At 40.6% G+C, this 16,419-nt stretch overlaps 1 protein-coding gene across 8 annotated transcripts in view; it reads left to right on the top strand.

Annotated features, from left to right (window-relative positions):
• The window catches only part of ANKHD1 (ankyrin repeat and KH domain containing 1), a 175,630-nt gene that overhangs the window by 156,361 nt on the left and 2,850 nt on the right, over window positions 1-16,419 (top strand). For 4 of the 8 annotated variants that reach the window (XM_059733401.1, XM_059733397.1, XM_059733403.1 and 1 more), the window contains 7 exons: window positions 3,173-3,319; window positions 4,826-4,936; window positions 6,344-6,493; window positions 6,824-8,439; window positions 11,476-11,670; window positions 12,779-13,033; window positions 16,039-16,214. In XM_059733401.1, coding sequence (XP_059589384.1) covers window positions 3,173-3,319; window positions 4,826-4,936; window positions 6,344-6,493; window positions 6,824-8,439; window positions 11,476-11,670; window positions 12,779-13,033; window positions 16,039-16,214 — 2,650 coding nt within the window. The remainder of the gene's footprint in view (window positions 1-3,172; window positions 3,320-4,825; window positions 4,937-6,343; window positions 6,494-6,823; window positions 8,440-11,475; window positions 11,671-12,778; window positions 13,034-16,038; window positions 16,215-16,419) is intronic. The other 4 variants (XM_059733404.1, XM_059733399.1, XM_059733400.1 and 1 more) reach the window with 3 other exon arrangements.

Raw genomic sequence — 16,419 nt, 5'->3', positions numbered from 1 at the left:
GTAATGCTGTTATATGGTTTGATAATTCATTCACACGAATAGTTCTGTGACTTTTTTTTTTGTTTTAAATAGAAGGACAGGATGACAGGTTATTTGGTAATGAGATATAGAACCCTTCATCTTCAGACTGTCTGCTTGATTCATTAATATCCAGCCTGGACCAGAAGGTCAAAGCAGTGTAATGGCTGTATACTGGCTTACGTAAAATAAGTTGGAGGTTCAGTGTGGTTCCAAGTGAATAGGTAACCTTATAAAATACAGAAGCCACAGTCTGAATAGTGGCACAAATCTGAATTTATGACCCTCAACATAGCTACTTTTAAAGTCATGTTTTGAGACACCTTTACAGGGTTTTATGCAGGAATCTTGTAGCATTACTGCCTGTGTTTTGCCTGCACTGAGCAAACAGAGGGCATCATTTTTTATGGTTGTGATCAAGATGATTTCAATAGTAAAAAAAGTAAAACAAAAATCTTTTAAAAGAACACAACACCTGTACCTTGATTTGTGCTTTAGTATCTCTCATTTACTTGACAGCCTGAAAAGAGGCAAAAAATCTAATTTCATTTAAAATGTGTCCATTGAAGACTAAGATACATTTTGCAGACTGGAGGTTAGGGCTTAGGTAATCAAACGTCTTCCTGTAACTTGGCACAATTTAGAATATTCCTCAATCCATAGTAGTTTTCCTTCTTCTTAACTATTTTGGCCCTGCTTGCATTTTCAGTACCAGGTACCAGTGTATAGACAGTTCAGTCTAAAAATGCTTGCTTGTTCTTTGATGCTTCAAGACGAAGCCTCTTAAATATATATCCACAGAAGCTTGCAAGGCACACGATAATGTCACTATAAACATCACTTTTTTCATCATAATTTATTTTTCAAGACAGCAGCAAACTTTTCAGTTATCCAGATAAGCAGTCCTTTGTCTCAAGTAAATGGAAAGCCAGAATTGGACAAGTGAAATTGGACTCATGTATTAAACTACAGGCAGTTCTCAGACTTAAGACACAATTGGTTCCTGAAAACCGCGTCCTAAGTCGAAACGTTGCAACTCGGAACCAATTTTCTCATAAGAAACAATGTTATAAATGGGGGATTGGTTCCTGAACCACGGCCCAATACCCTATTTTCACCAAAAATACCCCAGAATTTTGTAATCTATCAATTATAGATGAGTAATATAGCTACATTAATGTATTTATATCGTAAATACCAATCATATTGATTTGGAAGGACTTCTTTGAGGTGACTTTGCTGGACTTTTTGAGGGTTCTTGGCTGGAGTCTTCTCAGGAGTCTTACCTGCAGGTTTTTCTGGAGTCTTATCTGCTTTCTTAAAGAAAGTGTCCAAGGAAGTTTGGACAGATGTTCTCCAGGGAGGTGAGCAACACAGCGAACTCGTTCGCTGGCATGGTGTTGCATCAGATTAAGTGTTGTAAGTCAAAACTAACATCAAAGTTGAAACAGGGTGTCAATTTATAAACGTTGTAAGTGCGAAATGTTGCAACTCAAAACGGTGTAAGTCGAGGACTGCCTATATTAAGTTTCTGAAACATGAGCATCTTTTTCCCTAAATGATACCTTTAACAGCCCATTTGAATTTTTTGTATTTGACTGCCTGCTTCCCTTGCCATGCCTATGATAAAATTAACCATATCTGTACTTCAGAACATTTGCTTTAAAAAGTCACTTCGTACTGAAAGTTTAGCTATTGTAATTACAAATATAACCTAATAATTACTTAGTGGCAGGAAAAAACTTTGCTCTGTTTGCCTTTGGTACTTTATTTTGTACATCATCAGTTTCATAGAATCATAGAGAAGCAGGGCTGGAAGGGACCTCTAGAGGTCATCTAGTCTAACCCTCTGCCTGAAGCAGGATTGCCCCTATCCAAGCCATATATCTCACTGTTTGGGGGTTTTTCTCTAATAGGCTTTTGTAGGAAATGTTTTAATTCCATAATGATCAGATTTTTGAGGCTGAGAGTCTACAGGAAACATTCAGGTGGTCTGTTGAACTGCTTTGTTACATTGGTAAAGCATGCACAAGCAAAAAGAAAATTTTGTGAAATGTATTGCTTGAGCATCAGTCCTCAAGCAGAGTTCTTTTATATGTAGGGTTTGCTTACACACAAATTGAAATCTGGGTTTATTCAGTAGATAGAACATGAACAGATTGGCTGACTTAATCACTTGAGACAGCAAATAAAGGAAGACAGAATGAGAAAGTAGAACAAAGGGGCTGCAGGTAACAAGGGAAGACCTAGTATAGGGGTAGGCAACCCCTGGCACAAATGCCAGTGTGGCACTCAAAGGCATTTTGCTTGGCATGTGTGCTTCTAGGTGGATGGCAGGGAAGGGGCCAGGGCTACATGGCCACAACAAAGATAGGGCCCCTTGTGGATCCCCTGCCATCCACACCTGGCACACCAACATCTTACAAGTTGAAGTTGGTGTTTTTGGCATTCTGCCCAAAAACATTGCCGACCCCTGACTAATACAAGAGGGATTGATGGCTCCAAGGCTAGAGATCTTCGCTAACTTCCATTAACTTTCCTGCTGTGCCACAGATATACTGTTAGCTTAGACCAAGTCACGTAAGGGAAGGTTCATTGTTAAAAGATGTCTTGGTGCTTAACTTACTGAAATCAGTGGGAATTAAACGCCTAAATACCTTTAAAAATACGTGACCTTTACTATTTTTACTCTGCTTTGTCATCTTTAAAGTTGGGGGGGAGTAGATTTTTCTTCCTGCTTCATGTAAGGATTAGTGCATGTTTATGAAATGTTCAGATTTTGATAATATGGGACAGAACTACCTAAAGTTAAGTTGTTAACAAAGTGTTAAACCATGGCAAAAATATAGCATGCATCACAGGGATTTAACCAGGGGGTTATGCACCTCCTAGCATAAAGGTCATTTTAATCTTGTCTCTGGTATTGTTTGATGTAATTTAGGCATATGGTTGTCAGAGAACTTGTGGGTTCTGGACAACTGGTGAGGAGATACCTGATAGAGGCTCCCTTTCAACAACTATTGCACAATATGAATAAAAGAATTAAAAGAATTTTAGTATTTATATTTTGCCTAACTTATTTAATATGTATATATTACAACTACTTTTTGTAACTTAATTTTATAATCTGTGATCAATACATCTCTGTTCCCAGACTTGATGATGAAACTAATCCAAATTCATTATCAACAAGTTATAAATCTGTGTCCCTGCCTCTTGCGTCTCCAAATGTGAAGCTGAATCTTACTAGTCCAAAAAGAGGCCAGAAGAGAGAAGAAGGCTGGAAAGAAGTGGTTAGAAGGTAAAAAAATAAATAAATAAAAAAATACATACACACACACCTGTGCAGAAAGTCCAGTAGAATTTGTTTCAGTATGATAATATTATTATTATTATTATTTTATAAAATCCCTTCTTCCCTGATGTGTATGTACAGTGCTGCCAACAAAAAAGAAGTGTAATTGGTTTGTAGTTACACACTAGTCAAAAAACCCAACATGGCATTATGTTGGAAAATAGGAATTGGAATCTTTTACTGTATTAACGCTGATCACATAGAAGCCCCTTTTGTGAGGAGAAACTTATTCAAGCTGCTAAGTGGCAAGGGTTGGGGCTTGACAGGTAACGAAAAGACATCATAGCAAAAGCTTGGTCTGGAGCTTAAGATGGGATTCTTTAAAGTTGGGTGCGGATCAGTGATGATGATGATAAATAGAACTGGACAGTGGGCAAAAGCAATTCAGTCACAGCCCTAGAATAGGCTTTAGGGACATGTTTAAATCAAAGCTGCTTCTGCTGAAAGGCTTCTTCCTAACTGAAAAAATTGTGTGCATTTTTGTGACATCAGGTGGCTTATGAGTCTTTCATGTTATTAACCTTTTTCTGTTTGCTAGCTGTAGCTGGCAAGTGTTTGTTATCCTTTTTTTTTTTTTTAATTCTGTTTATTGAAGCAAAATACAATATAAAACCATAGCTACTGGATGTTTTGGTGCTTGGTGCTTTTATCCCTGACTTTTTTTCACATTTTGAAATGCTAAGTAGCCCATTCAAGAGCATCTTCTAGCATATGTATACTGAACACTATTTTAGAGGATATGAAGTATGAGTTTCAGGGAACCTACCTAAACTGCCTATTTTTTTTTTTTGCTGCTAGAAAAGCCATACAGTTTCAGTCTCTCAAGTTGTTATTTCACGTCAGTCATAGTATGCAGGGTTCCTCCTTTGTTTTGAATATATTCACAAATATTGTTTCTTGTTATGAGGTCCTTTTGATAAATGCTTGCTCACAGATGCCCACTTGGTGAGTCATGCAGGCATTTAAACCATTAGAAACATGGCTTTGCCAGGGGACCCCACTATTGACCCTGGAGTTGCTACCATCTCTCAAGACAGGTCTCTTGAGTTTCATAGACTCAGTTGAACTGTTATGCTTTACATTTGCTTTTTTTTTTGGTTAATACACATTACTGTCTTGTCAGCAATGTTAGTGTTTGAAACATTTCATTCTAAAATGGTGGATTTTGGTAACCCTAAGAAATTAAGATTTGTTTTATAAGGAATGTACTCAAAAAATCTATTCTGGACCTATGTTTGCTGTACCCTGCCGTGAATGGCAGTACACTGATATAATTAAAGAATCATTTAGCAACTGAAGTGCCTGGGAGTTGCACACTTTAGAAGGAAATTAAAGTCCCTCCCAGTTCCAGAAACAATTCTTCCCACTCCCTCTACTGCATGCATCCCATTGGGTAGAAGGGATTTCTAGCAAAGAAATAACCAATGAAAACATTCCTTCTACCATTGACAGGCAAGTGGGCAGAGTTTTGAAAGACCCACCCCCTAGCAATACTCTGCAGCCAACACCCATTGAGCAGTTCCAGCTACAGAGAGGAGGGCGCTGCTGTTCAGGAGCAAAAAGGTACTGTTGGGGGGCTTTTCAGAGTTAAAAGCAGTGAGCTTGGTGTGGGTAGGGTGGGAGACATTAGTGGGTGATTCAGTGTTGCCAACTCATGATTTTTGGTGTTGCTGTTAAAGTCTACACTTCAGGAACATGTAAAACTTAGCTTTCTTATATATACATGTATATAAATATATATAAAAGAAAAAACTATAGTTATAGTGTGCACTTGATAGAGGGAAGGGAGAGAGAAATTAAGGCAGGGAGGCATTTAGAATTTTAATATAGTCAGATGTAAGTCTAAAAATGTCAATTTTAAATAAAACGAAATTTAAAATAGGTGGAGCTGGCAGCAATTAAGATTATTTACAGTCTATACTGTACTAAAAAATTATTGAACCTTCATCATAGTGGTTTCTGGAACCCCTTTGAGTCCCCTCTAACTGCATAGTTCACTCGTTATTATATACCACTGGTAAGCTTGAAAGTTACGTATGGGCTTAAGAGGTCCAGCATTTAAGTTTGGGAGCAAGGGGTGACCCAAAGGGACTTTGGCTAGGATCTAGATGCAAGTATACCTTATGTTCTAAGATTTCTCAGTGCTGTATGCGTGCGCTGACCCACCAATGCCACATAAACATAAATCCTAGCACTTCATTTAGTTAGCTTACTGAGTTTGGGTTGTGGTGTTGTGGCCTGAAATACTCATTATTTGTATTTCTGAACATCAGTGCTGCCCTTTATAGTGGCTTCTGCATCCTTTTGGACCCAAGAATTTTATAATTGACCAATTTGTTAGACAACAGTATGTAGATAGTGTCACTTGCAGGCTTTCAGAGCCTGTGTCATTTTTCACTTGAAGTTTGTGAGATATGGACTCTAAAAAGGATGTGTGATTGCAACCCTGATTTCAAAATCTTGCTCAGGCAAGGTTTTCCAAAGATGTTCAGTGCAAACATGTTAAAAAAGGTTAGTATTCTGGTTATAACGCATGGAAGCACCTTGAATCTAACGACTAATTTTTGTGATTGAAAACCACAAACTTTAGCATTTGAAATGGTGTAGTAATATGTAAATTAAGATGGTCAGCTAAGATTTCATGTCATTAGAAATTGTAAAAATAAACAATTTAGGACAAATCATGAAGAGAATCACATCAAACATTGTATATGTGGTATAACGTGCATATATCTGTGATGCCACAGTTGGGTGAAGTTCTCTAAAGAAACTTGAGTGTTGAGAAAGACAACTTATTTCAGTGGGAGAGTTTGAAAGGCTCCAAAGAGTGAACTAATTACCAGCAGACAGCCACTTTGCTGCCATGAAATTAAAAAAAAATGAATGTGTCCATTTTGTCAAACAGTAAGCTTTTTAATGCTGTTTTTACCTTCTCTGAGCTTCACATGTTTGCAATCTCTGTGATTATAGGTCAAAGAAATTATCTGTCCCAGCTTCTGTCGTATCTAGAATAATGGGAAGAGGTGGGTGTAACATCACGGCAATTCAGGATGTCACTGGTGCTCATATTGATGTGGATAAACAAAAAGATAAGAATGGAGAGCGAATGATCACAATAAGGTACCGTATATGGAAATAAATATCTGAGTTTGTACAGTGTGTTACATTCATGGAGTGTTTTACCCTTTAACATAGGACACATTAGTTCCTTGGCAGTAGCATAATGGGTATATTGTTGAGATGTATGCTAAGATTTGGCTTGCTCGAAATTAAATCCATAAAGCAAATATTGGGAAATAAGCTTATTTATTATTAACTTTCATTTTAATGCTAATATAGCCAACACACTTTATAAACCTATTTACAGTTATGATGCCCCAAAAAGCATTACAACACAGTGAGGGTTCCATTTTAAGGAAAGATTAATGCTATACTTTTTTTAAATTTCAGGGGTGGTACAGAGTCAACAAGATATGCAGTGCAGCTCATCAATGCTCTTATTCAAGATCCTGCCAAGGAACTGGAAGATTTGATTCCTAAAACTCATATAAGAACACCTGCTTCTAGCACCAAATCAATTCATGCAAATTTTTCGACTGGAGTTAGTACTGCAGCTGCTTCTAACAAAAATTCGTTTCCTCTTGGTGCACCACCTCTGGTCACATCGCAGTCATCAACGCTATCAACTTTCCAGCCCACTAGTAAACTAAACAAGAATGTTCCAGCAAACGTACGTTCTTCTTTTCCAGTGTCTCTTCCTTTAGCTTATTCCCACCCTCACTTTGCCTTGCTGGCTGCCCAAACTATGCAACAGATTCGGCACCCTCGCTTACCTATGGCCCAGTTTGGAGGAACTTTTTCACCTTCACCGAACACTTGGGGACCATTCCCAGTGAGACCAGTTAACCCTGGCAGCACAAACAGCTCTCCGAAGCATAATAGTTCAAGTCGTGTAGGTAATCAGAATGGGAATATTTTACAGTCTGAGTCTACTGGATTAGCTACTTCTAGTTGTCCTATTACTGTCTCATCTGTAGCTGCTTCCACCCAACCACTGTGTGTAACCAGCAATCGGACTCCCTCATCAGTCAGAAAGCAGTTGTTTGCTTGTGTTCCGAAGACAAGTACTGGAGCAACAGCGGTCTCAACTGTGACAAGCACCTGTAGCAGTCTGCCTTCTGCTTCCTCTGCACCTGCCAACAATGGGCAAGTTCCCACAGCATTTCTGCCCTCTAATGGTCCACAGACGCAGCAATCTACACTTAAAACGGACTCTCTTTCAACTGTTTCTGCACCCAAAGAGAAGGTGTCAACACCTGACCAGCCTGTTGGAAGTGTGAACGCACCAACTTCCGTTGCAAGTAGTTGCAGTATGTCAACTAGCAGCAATCCAGGAGTCGTAGAAACTCGCCCAGCAAGCAGTCCTGCACCTCTGAATAATGTCCAAGATGAGATATTGCCAACCAGCATGTCAGAGATGAGTCCTTCTATGTCGATGCCTTTTTCATCTAGCTCAGAACCCACTCCATTAAGCTTAGCTTCACCCAGATCAGTTGCTGCAGATAATCAGGACAACAGTAATTTACCTCAATTAGCTGTACCAGCACCTCGAGTTTCTCACAGAATGCAGCCTAGGAGTTCTTTCTATTCAGTGGTACCAAATGCAAACCTACATCAAGATCCTCAGTCTATTTTTGTTACAAATCCAGTTCCTTTAACACCTTCGCAAGGCCCGCCTGCTGCAGTGCAGCTTTCATCAGCCATGAACGTTATGAATGGTTCTCAGATGCACATTAACCCAGCAAACAAATCCTTGCCTCCTACGTTTGGGCCAGCGACGCTCTTCAATCACTTTAGTAGTCTCTTTGATAGCAACCAGGTGCCAGCCAACCAAGGATGGGGAGACTGTCCGTTATCCACGCGAGCAGCAGCAGACCCATCTTTCGCTGTTCAGTCTACTTTTCTGAATAACTCTGTGCTTGGACATGTAGAAAATGTGCATCCTGACAACTCCAAGGCTCCTGGATTTAGGCCACCTTCCCAGAGAGTTTCTACTAGTCCTGTAGGTAAGTCGCTAAAATGATGTGCTGGATTAAGGTGAAAGTTGTCATTGATCTTTAACCTCCTCAGGTTGGTCCAGAAGTATTTTATAAGGTAACATTCATAGAACCCCAGCACAAGAGCGGAGTCAGCCAAGTTTGATTTTTCAAATGCTGTTTTGAATGATAAACATGGATCCTCTGACCTCCCCCTCCAACTCTTCTGGCACTGGGAATGCTGCAGGAGCAGCTTGCAACTTTTGGCCACTTAGCGGAAAGTTAAAGCTCTGTTGTGCTTGATACGTATGGGTGGAATTCACTCTAGCATTTATTAGCTGTAGGATGGATTGTCAAGACACTAAACCAAAAGTAGTAGGGGAGGAGGATCTTGTTCCCTATTGCTTGTATGGCAGTTGTCTAACCTTCTCATCCTTTGGGACTTGATCTATCAGTAAGGAGCAAAACACATGGTAGACCTGATTGCTCCTTCATAGCACCTTATCCAAGCTGTTAAGGACCTCAAGAGATCATTTAGTTCAACCTGTATGATTGGGGGGGGGCTGTTTTAACAGAGCTTAGCCTCAAGTATGTGGCACTTTCAACTTGGCCCATACTGCTGCTACCAGAGTCCAGTCAATGATCCTCTCCAACCACCGCTCACCACCCCCAACTCCCGTCCCCCATGCCAAAATATTGCAGAAGCCCCCCTTAGCTCTGAGAGTCAGTAAAAATAGCTCTGCAGGTAGGTTGCTGACCCCCAAAATAGAGAATTAGTGAATTTTGAATGTGGGTAGCTGGACAGCTTTCCTTCAAGCTTTTTCAACTTAATTGGCTTTGAGTCCTCCTGTCTTTGATCCCAAAAATCATCTTCATTTTTAGGGCAACATTTTTAAACTTGAATATTCAACTTGGACATGTACATGAAGTTTGTCTTCAGTAGTGCTGCATTCACATTGGTTTCAGATGGCACTACAGGTGTTAAATGTCTGAAAATCAGTCCACTTTCCTTTTACCTTCCTAGCTTCAGGCATACAACTTGGAAGATGTTTGCCATAATCCCTAAAAGAGCTTTTAAAGGTATTTGCTTAAATTGGCCACCTCATGAAGGATGCAAGTAAATAGCACATTTATGACTTGTCTATTCCCAGTGTGCCAAACAAGACTAGATGTTGTTAAAATTGTTGCAGTTGAAGTAGTCTGACTTCATTCCTCCAGTCCTCTAAATAAATTTGTTTGCCTTTCTCCAGTGGTCTTCAGCAGCTATTCTTTCTCTTATGGGTGTTTATAGTTGACCAGTTGTCACTGTTGTAAGAAACTTTATGGTAAATAGGACAGTTTGCCATGCCACTCTGATCCCCTAGAATTATTTATGTTCAGGAGTTCTGAGAGTAACTACACTTATAAAGGCAAAATGATACTCCTTCACTGCAGTAATTTTGCTATTAAATTTATACTCATTTCATTTCTTTAATTAAAAAAAAAAAAAGCAAACCCTTTGTCCCTTGCACTTGCATAGCTGATTTTACTCCAAGTATATCAGGAGGTTCTGGAACTATGTGCAATATTGAGATAGAAATAGTAGATATTATGTTCCAGCACAATTTACACTATTTCCTTGCATCTTTTGAGGTCAAAACTCCCAGTTACCAATTTTGGTATTTTTGTGCTGAGGAGTGTAACAACTCTGGGCATCTAAGACTGATAGTTTTCACTGGTAGGTCATCTTATTTTCATATGACAGGGTGTACAGTAAGGCTTATCAAAATTTTGTTATCTATGAAGTTGCCACCAAGATTTATATCACCTGTGTGACTAAGCATAAGTTTATTCTTTTAAGTTCCTTTTCCATAAGCTTACACTTCTTTGAGTTTGCCCTAGAAATGGGCTTTCAGTAGAGTGCCTAGTTAAGTTCCTTATTCACTCAAATATTGTGGCATACGTTGCCTCTGTATCATGAGGCAGAATTTGAGCTGTCTTCTTTTCTTCTAATATAGAAAAATACAAGTTGGAAGCAAAGGGTCTCAGTCTGAAATGAAACCCAAATGAACACAAAAAAATCTGGTTCTATCCTAATTTATGTATATTTATTAATAAACTATGATAAAGGGTGTTGAAGGATTTTGGTGGTGATGCATTTAGTTAAAAGTCTTGGCTTGATTAGAAAATTTGAATCTTCATCAGTTGTTATGAAACAGACTTTTACTTTGGGAAGTGCTGCTAAGTCAGTTCTTTTTCCCTTTACTTATAATTGAGTATTTAAGAGGGTGCATCAGAAATGTAGCAGCAAAATGACTACTCGTGCTGCATGTCTGAGACCAAGCAGGGAGTTGCACAGTAACAGGGGACTACTGATGGCAGCCTTATCCCATGCACCCATCAGTCATGACTGTGTAGAAAAGTGATGTGATTATTGTAGACAAAGTAGTTTTATTTCAAAATTGCTGTTACTTTCTGAAATACCCTCCCTCATATATTAATGCTATCTCATTGGGTTTGGTCAGAAGTACCTTGGAAGAAGACTTTTTTTTCCCGTCACATCTAGGAAGATTTCAAGCAATAAAAGTTTAAAAAAAAAATTTAAAAAAAAACCTCTGAACCTTTAGATAATGTCTAGTATTGTATGCAAGAAAATATGGTATCCATCTGACTCACTGCTTGGTAAAGTGTGTTCTGCCCTCTGTCTTCCACCAACCCAGGTCATTCCTGTTTGTTTTGGTGGTTGTACTTGGCTGCTTGGGTGACTGAAGAGGAAGCTGGGACAGTGACTTCTGTGTTAGTCTTGCATTAATATCTCAGAGTAACTGAAAGTATGACCTACACAGTATTGTCACAACACCTGACAAAAAATTAACTTTCCAGAATGTAGCTCTCCCTTGACCTGGAACCTGTTTAAGAAATGAAAACCTTATTACACATGAAAATAACCCAGAAGAGGGTGTCTGAACACCAGGTTTAAATTGTGTTTGTAGTAGGCCTTTTGGTACACTGAAGTACTTTCTCAAACTTGTACATTTGACCAATTTTCCTTCTTTTTTTTTTTTTTTTTTTTTTTTTTCTTTCCAGGATTACCTTCTTTAGATCCATCAAACATCTCTACAACATCGTCTTCAGGGCCTCTGACAGGCTTTTCAGCCAACATACAAGGAGCACGGGTTTATCTTCAAGGGCCAGCACCTGTTGGGACCCCCAGTTTTAACAGACAGCATTTTTCACCACATCCGTGGACAAGCGCAACAAATTCATGTAGGAACTTCATGGGTCTGTCTTAATATTATATATCTTCTTAGTTATTGTCTTAGCTAATGATGACTTTTTTTTTTAAATATAACTGGGTTTAGAAACTAAGTTGGTTGTTTTTAGCTTTATCAAATATAAGTCATGTAGAAAAGTTTTTAACTTGGTTCTACTCATATTTTGTATAAAAAGCCATTGGGTTTTGACGGTGTTATTACTGGCTTATGTGGGCAGCACTCCCAGGGGCTTAGACTGCATCAACAAGCTTCATTTTTGTGACTAACCCTTGGACTTGTCATAAAATATAATTACATTAGATGAAATTGATGTGGCTTCTTTTAGATTCCATGATGCTTGGTTTCAAAAAAGTGAAGCCATTGGATTTATTTGGTACTCTGTCTTCATACAATTAAAAAAATTCAGTAAGGGCTTCCCTTTTTATGGTGAGTGAAAATTGAAGAGTGGTTTGAGTCTTTAATATATTCTCTTGAACAGAAAGACTCTCCTGTCTTTTCCTGCCACAACGTAGTTGTAGTCATTGCAGCTGCTAGAACACACGAGGGCCCAGCCAGTCAGCTCAGAATGAGATTTCCAAAAGGATAACAGTGTCTTAGTGCAAGGTGGTGGAAACTGGGAGGGGGAGGGTAGGGGAAGGGATGCATGTTTGAAAATGCTGTCCTTAATTTGTTCCCACTTAGGTTTGAATGTTCAGCAGTTGCAAGAATCAGGCTTCTTGGATGCCTAGATAATTTTGGCCAGGACTTTAAAATAGCTTTGGAAAATATTTCAGGTTTCTTATTTTTTCGTTTAATTTTTTTAACTGTACTAGTATGTCCAGTGAGTGTCATGTGATGCTCAGGTGGCTGAAACCATTTGTACATTTATAAAATTATTTTAAGCTAAACACTTTGAAAGAAGAATCTTTCTGGAGAACCAAACAGTGATTAGTGCAATTAATATTCAGCCACAAAATATATTATTCAATTGGCTTAGAAAAATAAAATGTATACACTTGCTTTTTTTCTGTCTACTTTACAGAATTTGATTGACAATGTAGAAGACCATTTATAATATTTAGCTTTATTTGTTAAATGTTTCATGTATAATAAAGCAAGAGAAATATTTTTGTCAGCAGGTGAATCTCCTATTCCATCAGTTTCCTCGGGATCATCCTCACCCCTATCAGCTGCTTCTGCACCTTCTAGCTTGGGCCAGCCAAAAACGGGTAACACAAGTCAAGATCGAAAAGTACCACCTCCCATTGGGACAGAGAGACTTGCTAGAATTCGACAGGGAGGGTCTGTTACTCCTACCCCACTGGGAACCAACTTCACAGCTCCAGTTGGTCACAGTGGTATCTGGTCATTTGGAGTTAACAGTGTATCGGGTAAGTAAGTGTAATACATCTTAACTAAACTAGTTTAAGAAAGCTGTGTGACTTATTATGGTATTTGCATGCTAAAAAGCTATTGGAGTAATACAGAATTCCAAATGTATTATTTCAGGATGAAATTTAAAGTAATGAATGAAACTTGCTAGTTACACATAAAAATGTACCTTTATGGACTAAGGAATCAAATGTTCCATTTAGGGATGGGATAAAGATTTTTGAAGAACAAAAATACTTTTCTCCATGATTACTTTTTTGTTCATCACTGTGCAGTATTTTCAGAGATAGAGACCTCTGTTAGTCCCAAAATCAATTGGTGCCAAATCTCTAACCTATAAGGGAGACTCTAAGGGTTGCTTCATGTTCGGCAATCTCAAAACACATTTCTAGCCAATTACCAATTGCTTTCATGTAAGATCATACCAAATTTATTCTGCTAAAACCGTAGTAATTTTCTCTCATGTAATTTTTTTACCTGGTTTACAATCTGCTGAGTTACAGGGTAAATGTGGAAGATTGAAATCTTCTGTACTACTGAATTTGATAGGTGAACTTGTGTCCCATGACACCCTTAAAAGGAACTCATGGCACCCCAGTTGAGAATCAGCATCTTAAGTGTGTTAAAGTATGTAATGAGCAGAGATCCAGGTTTTCTGTTGGCTGTGGAAAAATGTGGATTTTCTCCTTTTAAAGGAGAAAAACTTTGCCTCCTTTATTTTCTCCTTTAAAGGAGAAAAACCTGGGAAACGGTGGGTTTCCCCTTGGAGGCTAGCAGAGTTTCAGCCTGCAAGGGGCTGCTTGGGGCTGGGAGAACTAGAATGCAGGGGGCGCCACATGCATGTAGCCAGCTGTACAGCCAGGCAACGGTGAAGAGCACCTTTTTCTAGCTGCCTGCAGGTAGGTCTGGGGGAGGAGGGGGGCAGATTGAGGCCCCCCACAGTGAGGGAGGGAGTGGGGCAGGGTTGGGGGCTGGGGTGCACTGCCCAGCCAGGACAGTCCCTAGGGCCAGGGCAAGAATGCGCGGCCACAGGGTCCAGCTGGGGAATATGACAGTGTCATGGGCAGCTCATCCAGGGGGCAACAGGGAAGCTGGCTCCCTACCACCATACGTACTCCTGGGGAAAGGGGAATGTCCCCCCAGATTTGTGCACAGGGCAGGGGAGGATGTGGACTGCCCACTGAGGGCTCAGGCCTCCCTGCTCTGCTGTCCTCTCCCCTGGGCTTCTTCAGCCCAGCAGGTGGGACCTGGCTTGGGAAGGTGGAGACTCAGTGCCGCTACCGCTGCTGGGAGCCCCACACCACCATGGTGAGGCACCCCGCTGCTCTCCTGGCAGCAGTGGGAAAAGGGAGGGGGTCATAACCCTGCCATGGCTGACCTTCTGCTGCCAGATGGGCAGGGGGCACCTTGCCATGGCGGCACAACTGGTGTGGGGCTCCCAGCAGTGGTGCTGGCAGCAGCAGCACTGAGCCTCTCCACTATCCTATGCTGGGTCCCACATACTGGGCTGTGAAGGCCCCCAGGGGAAGGACAGCAGGGCGGGGAGCCCCATAGTGGGCAGCCCACATTCCCTTCCCATGGGATCTACTTTGGCTATGCTGCCCATGTTGAGGGGGGTGGGAGGAGAAGCTTGGCTCTGTGCTCTGCTTCAGCTGCAGCAGCTACTGCTTCCTGCGTGTGGCAGTCAGGGCTTAGGTGCTGCTGTGGGAGGGAAGAGGGGGTTGTGTGGGCCCTAGCCCTGGCAGATGGGAACCCCCTCCAGCAGGACTAGGTGAGGGGGGCAAGGGGCTGTAGGTTGGGAGCAGGGCTGGGGGGTGGGGGACTGCAGGTCATAGTGAGGGGTGCTGGCGGGGCCAGGGGAGTGCAGATTGGGAGTGAGAGGCACTTGCAGGGCTGGAAGGGTGGGGTTCTATGGGTCAGGAGTGAGGGGCACTGGCAGGGACAGGGATCTGCATGTCAGGAGTGAGGGGGAACTCCAGGAATGGGGACAAAGCACTTGGCATATCAAGGCTTCTCAGCGCCACAAAGCAGCAGGGGGAACGGCTGCAGTTGGACCCATGTCCTGATGAGTGTAAGAGGCAGGCAGAGCTCTGATTTTTCTACGATAAAAAGACCAAAATCAAACGCCAAAATATATAGGTATTTAGAATTTGTTTTATTATAATGGTTTGAGGTACTGATATCCTTCCAAATTACATTTCACTTTAATCGTGGAAAAATGTGAATTCGGGGGTTTTTAATAAGAGAATTCTGGACCTGTGCATTTTAATTAGAGAATTTAGGATTTTTAAACGGAGAAAACCAGGATCCCTGCAGTGAGGCCTAAATTTTGTTTCAGATCTGAGATAATGGCTTCCTACTTAATTTTGGTGTTTCACTGTTGCTTTTCTGTTTTGAGAATTAGCTTATAAAGTTCTCATACAGTGGTGCTGTACATGGATGATACCACTCCCAAAGTTTTGGCTCTGTTGGAGGCATCTGAAATACCATTTTTGGTGACTAGTACAGGCATTAGACTTGTCTGGCATATATAAGGGGATGAGAGAATAGCAGATGCATTCACTCCCCCACCACCTGAGATATCGTCATCATAATCTCCTGCCTCAGCCTTCAGAATGTTCTCTGCATTTCCATTAGTAACAGTTTACATCCCAAGTGTGACTTTTGGGACCTTCCCATCTTGCATTGACATAGTCATGAAAGGTGTTTGAGGCCTGTTAGGGAAGAAAGGCTGTGTATATATAGCTGGGTCTTATGGCTGTGTACAGCTGTTTTGAGAGCGGCTTATGAGACTGAAGATGGTAGGCTCGTGTGCTTCCCTTGTCAGTAACCAGTCACTAAGGTTGCAAGATAGGAAACGGATCAAAAGCATTCTGTGTTTAAGATGTCTAAAATATGTGGAAGTGGTATCTGCAACTGACTGACTTCCATTCCAGAATGTTTTCAATTGACGTGTGTGCACATGAATATGTTGCTATAATCATTTTTAATTTCCTCTTTTTAGAAGGCTTGTCTGGTTGGTCCCAACCCGTAATGGGGAATCATCCAATGCATCAACAGTTATCAGACCCAGGCACGTTTTCTCAGCATCAGCCAATGGAAAGAGATGATTCTGGAATAGTGGCTCCCTCAAACATTTTCCACCAACCTATGCCAAATAGTTTTGTGGATTTTTCTAAGGTAAGTTGCAAAGAAACTGCATTTGTTACAACTATCTGCATTTCCCTTACAAACATGCCCCTTGGCAGATGGCTAGTTTGACTATAAAAGTACAAAAATGTGCAAAGGGATTTGATCTTAATGCCCTTTCTCTGAAGTAAATTGGGATTAGGTTCACAGGCCACTGGTCTCTTCAGACATAATTATTTTGTATCAGATGAGAGGA

The sequence above is a fragment of the Alligator mississippiensis genome, chromosome 9 (genome assembly GCF_030867095.1).
Source record: "Alligator mississippiensis isolate rAllMis1 chromosome 9, rAllMis1, whole genome shotgun sequence".
Taxonomy (NCBI): Eukaryota; Metazoa; Chordata; order Crocodylia; family Alligatoridae; genus Alligator; species Alligator mississippiensis.
This window is presented reverse-complemented; position numbering and strand designations above follow the sequence as displayed.